Raw genomic sequence first — 11,806 nt, 5'->3', positions numbered from 1 at the left:
ATGGGGATTTACACACACGTATAAGAACCAAAACAAGCTACTATTGATTGAACTAAATACTTCTAGCTAATTCAAAATGGTTTTGTTTATCATACTGAAGAAAAATCCCCATGAATTCCTTTTGATTTGACATGACAACATTTCTTTCTATGACATTCTACAGCAGTCTGTGCTTCAGCCAGTTTCTGCATGCATCCATGTGGTCAGGGAAGGGGCCAAACCACAGATGGAGAGACAGCCAGACTTTGCTAATGATCTAATTCTCACAGCCACAATATAAACCAGTGCAAGAATTTATTTATTTCTTATGAAAATGAAAATCCTGAGCACACAGAGAACAGCAAAACTGGAAGAAAAGCATTTCCTTACATGCCCCTGTGGTTTTTTTTTTCAGATACTCTGAAATACCTATGGTCAAGTTAGGTTTTCTTTTTTTTTAAAGTGTGTATTTAGAACACAAAGCCATGAAATGTTTAATACCATTCTGGAAAATGGGCTAGTGCAAAATGTAATTACATGTATTATTTAACAAGTGAATAGCAAAAGTTATTTTAGGTTCCTCAGACCATTTCTGATATTAGCAGTCTTTATGGTGATAAGAATAATGTGGCTACTAGGGATCTCAGTGCATAGAGCAGAATGTAAAACTACAGTGAATACTGCTGCTATGATCACTTTGGAACTATGCTACATTCTACTGTGCTTTCTTAGCAAGTTAATGAAATTCTTTGTCCCACACACAAAGGATCTGCAATGTAATGAAGTTATTAATGAAAATAACCTTTTAAAAGGAATAAAAAGGATCACTGGCAAAACGGGAAGTTTAATTCACTTATTCAACAATCATACTATTGTTGTGTAAACAATACAAAGTTCTAAAAGGATTATCAATTCATGCTGTACACAGATCATTTGTAAAATATCGGTGCGTGTATCCCTCTGGATGTCTAAATCAAGTTTTAAAAAGCAAAGTTCTGCTTATAAACTGCAATAGGAATGTAACTACAGCAACTGAAAAACACCAAGCGCTATTTCAGGAGTAACCAGTAAGATTCACAAGCTTTAAACATTTCTCATGCCAACAGCTGTTGTTTCTAGTTTTTATTTTATTGTGGTTTAATACGGTTTTCAAATTCCCTTGGATTTTAAAGTGTAAAACATACCTGATTCTTCTTATGTCATGCTGAGAGTGAAGCAGATTTGGAATAAGTTTTGTTTGTTTCACATATTAAAAATTAAGCAATAAGGCACAGTGTGGAGGAGCGATTATCTGATGATAACCCCAGCTTCCTGAAATTGCTTTATTGCAAATATAAATACCTTTTAGATTGCTCATTGGATATTAAGGACATTAGCATGTTCATAGAGTTTAATGTTTCCCTTTAGAATATTAAATTCATAAGGCTTTTTTTTTTCCTGTCTACGGTATTTTTTAATGTGCAAGAGAGGACTCCATATACTCAAGAAATACTGGGAGTGGCTGGTGTGTACTCCACTGGGGAGATGAATTTATAAGTGCTGTACAGTTTGCTAAAACTACTTCTCAACATTTCAAAATGCCAATAGTATATTTTCCCAGCCCTGTAAACACACTTTGATACACAATATAAACTTCAATGGTAGTTTTAAGACACCTCTGAGAGTATGGTTATTTAAGCAATAAGACACAGTAGGGTGTGAATTATGGTGCAATAATTCCCCACCAATTGCATTGTTAGGCGTGAGGCCAAAGACCAAGGGACCAGTGAACACACGAGGTGTGAATTATGACATCATAAGTCACACTCTGGAGTGTCTTGCTGCCATTAGAGAAATATTTTAAATGCGTTTTAACACAAATACTTTTCCGATAGTACTATATTTTAAATGAACATCCTGAAAAACCCTCCCAAGTCAAAAGCTGGCCATCGCATACCCTGAAATTAGTAACAAAATCGAAAGAAAAAGGTCTCATCTCTTCTGCTGTTGAGTTTGTCATACTGCACTGTGATTCCGTGCTCTAAGGAAGAGCCCCAGAAGATATATTCCTTACCCAAGTTGGTGAAAAACAAAACAAAGGCTTTCAGGAGGGGAGGCAGGATGGGCTCTGCCTAGTGGAGATCCAAACTGCCTGCATCAGGCTCGTACTGGCCTCACCTGTGTAACAGCGCTGCTGGAACTGCTGGCAAATCTAGCGACTGTTCTTCCACACTGCTCTATGAGGATGCAATACAGACTTCGGTAGAGCACCCCTACAGAGCTCCTGCAGCTGAGGCTGGTCCCTATCGCATCATGCACACAACTCCATTTTAAACTCCAGTTGACAAGTGCATTCTCTGCCCTCTGGGCCCTTCCGTGTTACAAATGCAGCGATGACAAAGGTGCAGTCTGGAGATACAAAACCTTACCTTGACACCGCTGGCCTGGTGACTGGTGGCAAGCTCTTTGCAGCAGCAGAGATCTTGACATGATCTCAGCTGGCTTCTTGAGCAGCTTCTACAGCTTGCCCTAAATGTACTCCATGCTGCCCTGGGTTGACTGCCAGCAGCTGCCAAACCAGCCAGTGGGCATTAGAAGTAGCGGTGTGGCAGAGCTTATGGGAGGGCTATTTGCCAGGCCCATCAGAGCAGAGATAAGACTGCGGGCACATCTGCACGTTTCAGAGCACTGAGGTGTGCAGGATGGCTAAACTAGCTGGGTAGATGCTGTTATGGCTATGTACAGCAATGATGGGCGAGGCAGAGACAGCAACTTGCATCCTGGAAGCTGTGTAGTACCCAAGTCAGGTTAATCAGCTTTCTTGCATCCAATTTGAGCCATTTCATTTTGCACTCACACAGGGCAGTGAGAGTGCCCTGTGTGCCCCTGGTTATCAGAGCAAAAAGGCAGAAACCTCAACTCTTCCAGGCCATGCCTTGTCCTGTTGTGGTTGTTCAGCAGGTGAGAGCTGTTTCCTGCACAACCCCATAGTGGTCCCATGCCAGGGACATTGACATCAGCTGAAGGCAAGGTTCGGAACCCAGAATCCCTGCTTCTCAACAGTGTGTAAGAGAGCACTTCTGCAGTTGTGGCTGTAATATTCTGTGCTGGGTGATATTTATCCCTAAGTATCAGAAACCAGACAGCACATAATTAATTTAAGAGCTAACCTGTTGTCTCCCTTTCCTTGTCCACTCAACACGTCTGTTTTAATCTCCAGCAAGAGAAGGCACTTAATTCTGCCTACAGCTTGATGATACTCCCGGGAACAATTTGAGATCTGCTGCTTCCTCTGTAAATAAAAACAAACAAACAAGCACGGGATTGCTTTTTCCCATTCATCCTGCTTGAAGTGCCTGTCAAACATGGCAGAAGAACCTGCATCTCTGTGCAGATTGTCTTCCTTCCCCAGCACCTTCCAAACAAGGTGAGCTCACATTTACAAATCTTGCTTCTCTTAGTTTTACATCCACTTGCAAAATTACAAGCACTTTCTCCTGGATCTGGGGCAAACAGCTAAGAAGAGTGCTTCAAACTGGGTCCACATGCTCCAAGAATTTAGAATACCTTGACAAAATATCTGTGTATACATATCAATTACTCCCTTTAGTGACAAAGCAGTATTTCAAAGGCTGCTAAGCAGTAGCTAACAAGTTTCTAGCAGCATGTTTTTCACAAATTAACATTACTGCTCAGAACTCATGTTCTCCAATGAGTGTGCTTCAATTTCTGAAACTGTTTCATTACTCAAAATTCAAGGCATAAATGCATCACTGTGCCACTATAAGAGCATAATCCTTAGATATACCTATCTCAATGAAGCCTTCTGGCTTTTAACAGTAAATCGCAGCCCTATTTTCATACCTCATTACCATTATGTATCTTTCCACTGACACCTGACCTTACGCATAATCAGGTATGAATTTCAAACCATACTTATAATTTAAATGAGTGTCTCATTATTTTACAAAACCCAGAACGGAATAAGATTTGAGATGTAACCATAGAATTCACATTTCACCCATTTGGAAAGATAAGTTCTCAGAAAACAAGTCATGCTCTCTAATTCTTGAGCATGAAGACCTTTAAACAAGACGTGCAAATAGGAGCTCTTCAAGAATGTCAGGACTGGACTTCAGAAAGGACTTCGCTGGCTCTGAACAAACAACACAGTGCTGAAACTGGCTGGCATGGTGTTAAAGATAAACTATGAAAGAAAAATGTGAGTGTTGAATTTATTACCTGTATTTTGAAGAAAGAACAACAGCACCAATTGCGTAAAGTTATAAAACACCAGTAATAAACATGTAAATAAACTTCAGGTTTGCAACTCCAATAGAACACAGACATCTACAAAGAAATATATATATGCATATATGTAATATAATAAAACCATTCATTAGGGAACAAGAAACATCATATTTTTATCCTATATAAAACAGCTGTACAGTGTGCACACAGACTTTCCTGATCTCTCTAAAATGCCTGTCAGTCACTTCTCCCTGCCACCACTTGCTTGACGTAGCTTCTTCGTTGTCCACAGGAAAACTCTAAGTGACTGTTTTGTACCTTAAAATGAAGTACTTATAGTGCAGTTTGTCACTTTATATATATACATATACACGCATACATACATATAGATGCACAGATATATGCATATGTGTATATATATACATATGAAAAGGACAAACACACATACACGCACACATGACAGATTTAAGTAGCTTCTCCATCCTGTGCTCTTGAAGGACTGCTTGTAAAAAAACCCTGCACATTTTGTGGAGGGAAGGAAACTTGCTGATTGTGCAGACTGAAGGCATGAGATGGTTTCACTCCTAACTGTCTGCAAACACACACGTTCTGATCACATGGTGGTGTCCCATATGCCTGAAGACAGTCTGTTGCAGGAGGCATCTTCCACCTTCTTCAGCAGCGTTGGTTTTTTACAAGGGGGTGGAGGTGGGGCTGTGATTCTTTGCTCAGTGTTGTGCAAGATTTGTTGCCAGTCTTCTCTCTCCTCACACAGTTTTCTCCTCCAATCTAGAAGCTCTTGCAGAGCCACACTCTCATTCTCAGAAAGTCTAAGCTGATGAATAACCTATTAGTGAGAACAATAATAAAAAATGTTAATTTTCTTGGCACTTGGTGTGAAACACCTTCCAGCCTACAGACCACAACTATTATGTGCAAACAACCCCATGGAGCAGCTTATTCACATGTTCTAAAAGGATGATGAACTGAAATATTGAGACTGCCATAGTGGGCCCTGGCTTAGCCATGTGAGATGGTGAATCGTTGGTGAGCGCTCCCATTCGGATATGTACAATTAAAGAAATAAACAGATGCATGCAGGTAAGCACTCAAGTTCTACACTTTTGCTGAGGGAAAGATCATCTGTACTACAGCTGAAAGAAAAGAGATCAAGCAACACTGTTAATAATTTGAAGCAATCTTCTCCTTCAGAAGGGCTTTAAGCTGTGCTTAACTTGCTTCTCCCGCCCCTAGTTACCATTATTTGCCTTAAAAATAAGGAAGATGAATGACTTAGAATTGTCTTCCTTCAATCTCACGTCTGAAAGCCACAGAAGTGAAGTTGTATGAAACAGCTACCAAAAATGGAATGAATGGCAAAATCACCCTTGCATCAGCAAAGGCTACATGAACACAATCCTTTGAAATACACAAAATAGATCACAGACTGTGACGAGTGCCTGTATTTCTAACCATCTGGTCTTAAAACTGTTCTCATATAATACCATTATATTCAGAAATAGCTTTTACACAGATCAGATAGCTGCTGTAGGAGTAGCAAGGATTCTCCCCTAAACGTAAGCACCCAAGTAACCATAGCCAAGGAACTATAACATGTTTTGCTGCTTGAAATTAATAAAGCTACCATTAAGAGATTAATTATCCTTAGAATTGGGATGGGCATTTGTCTTCCTCCAGACTATATGTTATGACTTAAAATGTAGTTTCAGTCAGCTTGAATATATTTATAAACTCATACTGAAGCAGCCAAACGGTTCTGAACTAGATTCACAATCCGCCTAGGAGAAGCTATTCTCTTCTTCTTAACTTCTGCAGTGATTATTTTGTACAAGGCCTCACATCAGCACTGGGGTTCAGAGGTTTACCCTGATTTCATAACGGTGCTCCAAATGCATCCTGTGCAAGTCAGACCTTCCATTCGTGCTACACTGGAGAAGGAAGGAACCCTTACATGGAGATGCCTGAAGATCTATTAGAAACTTGCTTAATTTTTGGCGGGCTGATACTTAAAAGAGAAATGTATTAACCCATATATTAATGGAAGACATTATAATTTCAAGTACAGTTGTAAATTCCATGTTTTTAAGAAGAAAAGTGAAAAGTGTTTGATAGATGTCATTCAAGTGTATTTCATATACAGGTGTCATCCCAGACAACTGTATGCCTCTATGAAATCAAAAACATTTTTGTTTTTGTTTATACTAATTGCACCAATGCATCCTCGCGAATCAAATGTAGACAAAATGCTCCACAGATATTATTAGAGGGTATCAGAGACTTCTTGTGTAACAAATATATTTATATATATTTTTTTTTTCCAGTGTGAGCAGGAAGACTGGAAGACAAACCAAACTTTTTAAGTTGAAACAATTTTCCAAGAAAGTGAGGCAAGATAGTTTTATCCTACAGAACAGGTGTATAGTTTGAGAGGCACTGTGGCTGATTTGTATAGATTTTTGTGGGCATAACCCAGTTTAGAAAACAGACAGATAACTGAATTCAGTTTTAACAATTTAAACACCTCATTTGCATCTAAACATTAGGCATTTCATGAGCCTGTGCTAAGCATGTTCCTCAGAGAGGTGTTGGAACATAAGAAGTCTGTTAGACTGTCATCACAAGAGTTTCATAATAAAAGAGCATCAGAGATAAATAAAGAGGTGCCTGAACACAAATAGCTAAGTAAACTTTTAAGAAAATAGTAAGAGTTACTGGCCACATCCAAGTGACTGAAGTTGGATAGCGCCACTCTAATAAACTACAGAGAAGTTTTTGGTTTTGAAAGATGTACATATATAAACCACTTGAATAGAGATAGCTTCATCACTTTTCCAAGAACCATAAAAGTACACAGGTGCAGGGTGAAAAGTGAATAGAATTTTCCTGGGCAAGGCAATTGTCAAATGCATTCTATTTATAGCTTATAGGCACTTCACTTTCCTGACCCTGCTTATGCAAGCCGTAAATTAATGCTGTGTCAGCATTCTCACTATGTAGGTCATTTTCCAGTATACAAAGTGGACAAATCTCAGTCCAGTCCTCAAGTAAGTGTAGATCTTTCATTGTATTTTTCAAACAAGGATGGAAAAGTATCTTAAGTCTTAATTCATTATGACATTGATCTGGTAAATATGCTGGAAAAAGCTGGTATTTCAACATGGATGAAGGGTATGCAATGGAAATGTAGTGGTAATGAAATCATAGAAAGGTTTGGGTTGGAAGGGACCTTTAAGATCATTTAGTTCCAACCCCCTGCTTTAGGTAGGGATACCTCCTTCTAGACCAGGCTGCTCAAAGCCCCATCCAGCCTGGCCTTGAATGGTTTCACAGAGGGGGCATTTGCAACCTCTCTGGGCAACCTGTTCCAGTGACTCACCGCCCTCACAGTAAAGAATTTTCTAATACCTAGTCTAAATCTATCCTCTTCCACTTTAAAGCCATTTCCCTTCATCCTGTTGTTACATGCCCTTATAAAAAGTCCCTCCTCAGCCTTCCTGTAGGGCCCCTTCAGGTACTGGAAGGCTGCTATAATGTGCCCCCAGAGCCTTCTCTTCTCCAGGCTGAAGAGCCCCAGCTCTCTCCCTGTAGGGGAGGTGCTCCAGCCCTCTGATCATCTTTGTGACTCTCCTCTGGACCCACTCCAATAGCTCCATGTCCTTCTTGTACTGGGGGCCCCAGATGGGGCAGTATTTCAGGTGGGCACAGTACTCCAAGTGGGGTCTCATGAGAGCAGAGTAGAGGGGCAGAAGCACCTCCCTCAACCTGCTGGTCACACTTCTCTTGATCCAACCCGGGACGCGGTTGGCCTTCCTGACTGCAAGCGCACATTGCTGGCTTGTGTTGAGTCTTACATCAACTGACACCCCTAAATCCTTCTCCTCAGGGATGCTCTCAAGCCATTCTCTACCCAGCCTGTATTTGTGCTTGGGATTGCTCCAACCCTGGTGCAGGACCTTGCACTTGGCCTTGTTGAATTTCATGAAGTTGGCATGGGCCCACCTGTCAAGACTGTCCAGGTCCCTCTGGATAGCATCCCCTCCCTTTAGCACGTCAATTGCACCACTCACTTTGGTGTCATCTTCAAAATTACTGAGGGTGCATTTAATCCCACTGTCCAAGTCACCTACAAAGATACTAAACAGCACTGATTCCTGAGGAACACCACTCGTCACCAGACTCCATTTGGACATTGAACCATTGTCCGCAACTCCCTAAGTGCGACCATCCAGCCAATTCCTTATCCAGTGAGTGCTCCACCCATTAGATCCATTTTTCTCCTGTTTGGCAACCAGGATGTCGTGCGGGACAGTGTCAAATGCTTTGCACAAGTTCAGGTAGATGAAGTCAGTTTCTCTTCCTTTACCCAGTGACACTGTAACTCTAACATAAAAGGCCACCAAGTTTGTCAGGCACGATTTGCCCTTGATGAAGCCATGTTGGTTACCACCAATCACCTCACCTTTATTTTCCATGTGCCTTAGTTGGGTCTTCAGGAGGATCTGCTTCATGATCTTGACAGGCATAGAGGTGAGACGGACTGGCCTGTAGTTCCCTGGATCTTCTCCAGTTTCCTTACAGAGAGGGCCCACATCTTCCCTAGCTGTCCTTTTATCACTGATATACTCATAGAATTTCTTTTTGTTCCCCTTTATGTCTCTGGCTAGATTTAATTCTGAGTTTTAGCTTTTCTAACCTTATCCCTGGCTGCTCAGACAACTTCTTTGCAGTCCTTCCAGGTAACCCATTCCTGCTTCCACTCCCTATAGACTTTCTTTTTGTGCCAAATTAAGTCCAGGAGCTCCTTGTTGATTCACAGAGGCCTCCTGGCATTCTTGTCCACCTTCCTCTTTCTCAGGATGCACTGCTTCTGGGCTTGGAGGAGACTATCCTTGAACACTGACCAGCTTTCTTGGGCCCCTCTTTCCTCCAGGGCTTTATCCCACATCACCCTGCCAAGCAGTTCCCTGAAGAGGTCAAAGTCTGCTCTCCTGAAGTCCAGAGTAGCAAGCTTGCTGTGCACTCTCTTTGATGCCCTAAGGATCTTGAACTCCACCATTCTGTGGTCACTACAGCCAAGGCTGTCCTTGAGCTTCACGTTACTAATCAGCCCCTCCTCACTGGTGAGGAAAAGGTTCAGCACAGCACTTTTCCTTGTGGGTTCCTGTACCACTTGGAAGAGGAAGTTATCATCAGCGCGTTCCAGGAACCTCTTTGATTGCTGGTGCCCTGCTGTGTTGTCTTTCCAACAGATATCAGGGTGGTTGAAGTCCCCCATGAGGACCATGTTTTGTGAATGCAAAGCTGCTCCTATCTGTTTATGGGGGGCCTCATCCATTCAGTCTTCCTGGTCGGGCAGCCTGTAGGGCCAACTGTATCTATTAATTTAATTACACCTGCTGAAAAAGATGGTATCTTTCCTCTTTTTCCATTCATGACTAGACCTATGATAAGCTAAAGACTTATTACACATATTCATTATAGAAGAGATTTGCTGAATTATTTTACATGAAGTACAATGTAAAACAGCAAGCACTATTTCTCCATTGTTACTCTATATTCTGAACAGGTAATTTGTGAAGGGTGAATGAGGTGTGTAGGAAGTCAGTAATTTAAGAGTGCTAATTTTTTCAGTGAATATTGAGCAAACAATTTCAACCATTAAGGGATAGAGATAGTACCAACTGCAGACCAATATTTTCCTAGTCAAAATCAATGGTTGATCCAGAAAAACATACAGGATACTTAGCCATTTAACAGCCCTATCATCTGGAGGAAACACCCACCCTTTGTTTGGTATGCAGAGTCCTTACTAAGCAAGCCAAAAAACCAAAAGTGTCAAAGATAGTGATAAACACAAGTGCTAAAAGTTGCCAAGCAATTCAATGGATTGCAATAGACTGAAGCAGTTGATGCAACGTCCACACTCTCCACTGTGAGTATAGCAAGATGAACAAAACCAATGTCAATGAGCATCTCAGGGAAGAGGGTCCAGGAAGCATTCCTTTTGCCTCACAGCCCAAACCTGCACTGCAGAAGAAAGTGCTCCCTTCCTCGCACTATGGATTTTCGTTTACATTGGAGTACCAATGGCTCAGTTCCAACAGGACAAACATGAAGGGACTTTCCACCACTAACTAGTGATTAGAGCACACACATAAATCAGGAGACATGACTTATTTCAGGTTAAGGAAGAGATTGCATTTCTGCATTCTGGGAGTGAGCTCAGCACACTGCATCTATAACAGGCAGACTCTAGGTGCAAGGAAAAGGAACTTCGGTTCACATACTTTGTGCTAAGGTGTGAGATCCATGTGTGGTAACTGTGCTACAGTAAATCTTCCAGAGTGAATCCTTTGTGGGTGTAGTGCTCAAGAGGTAGGAACTTGGGCACAGATCACATTGTGGGTATGCAATCATTTAGAGCATAATTGTGCCTACCAAGTTATATATACTTAAGTTTTACCCAGTCACTGGAGAATGAGTTCCTGAATTGTCTTCTTGGATGCCAGCTTGTAAGTTCTGCCTAAAGTTCCTCTATAAGGAAGTAAAGCAGGCAATGGATTTCAACTTTGTTTTAGAATCAAGACGAGTAGCTATAAATCCATAAATTATTTTAATTATAGCTTTAGTTCTTAAGCTGGTTAAAAAAAATAGAGCATTTTAATTAAGGAAAGTTCAAAGTTTCACATTTTAAAATCATTTGTGACAAAAAGCTACACCAGACAAAAAGATTAACAGGCCCATTTAAACTTAATTTCAGAGTTATTTACAGATTTGGCTATAGAATCTCAGGAAATTCATTCTGTATTAAAAGATTAAATGCTACAGCTTTACAGAGTATATTTTATAAGAGTGAGACATAACAAAGAGCTTATATTCTCTCCTTGTGTGTCAGATGCAACACCAACTTACTCACCAAGCTAGGGCAAAAAGTCTCAAAGCATCTGTCTAACACATTTATTAATATGCACCAGTACATTCTTCTATTTACAAAATAATATTTGACCTCATTTTGCTCTTCTCCTAACCAAATGTAGACTTTATTTTTTCATAAATATGTGTATTGTACTCGAATCAGTTTTTTTGGTCATTTGCAACTGCAGTGATTATTCTACCAGATATTCACCAGATAATGCAAAGAAGCATTTAATTACATTCTTTGATGCTAAAACATCAGTAGTTTTCTCTGCACAAAGCAGAGCTCTATGTGTTCTACTGTAGTTTTGTTTTTAGTTGCTTCTGTAAGTTTTACCAACATACCTGAATACAGTCAGAGAAATACAACAGAAAACAGATTTTTAGTCACCACACAATTTTAGGACCCCTGAAACATTTGCAGGTGGTCACTAGTCTGTATTTTCCCTTCAGAGAAATATTGCTAATTATGTTCTTTAATAGATTTTTCAGTGCTTGTGCTTCACAGTAACTGTCATCAGATTCTCACAATTAATTACTGCAGCTTTTTTATGTTTCTCTTCCATTAGTGTTTTATGCTGTTAGCAAAGCTGAGGTCCCATCATGGAATCCACAAGGAGACTGAGTCTATATGGACAATGATTTTAGCTTTCACAAATTT

General features: G+C 40.5%; 1 protein-coding gene across 3 annotated transcripts in view; it reads right to left on the bottom strand.

Annotated features, from left to right (window-relative positions):
* The window catches only part of MYO16 (myosin XVI), a 363,109-nt gene continuing 352,729 nt past the window's right edge, over positions 1,427–11,806 (bottom strand). For all 3 annotated transcript variants that reach the window (XM_021415119.1, XM_021415129.1, XM_021415137.1), the window contains one exon: positions 1,427–5,056. In XM_021415119.1, coding sequence (XP_021270794.1) covers positions 4,823–5,056 — 234 coding nt within the window. In that variant the 3' untranslated portion in view covers positions 1,427–4,822. The remainder of the gene's footprint in view (positions 5,057–11,806) is intronic.

The sequence above is a fragment of the Numida meleagris genome, chromosome 1 (genome assembly GCF_002078875.1).
Source record: "Numida meleagris isolate 19003 breed g44 Domestic line chromosome 1, NumMel1.0, whole genome shotgun sequence".
In the NCBI taxonomy this organism is placed as follows: Eukaryota; Metazoa; Chordata; class Aves; order Galliformes; family Numididae; genus Numida; species Numida meleagris.
The sequence above is the reverse complement of the archived record's forward strand: the minus strand, read 5'-3'. Positions and strand labels throughout refer to the sequence as shown.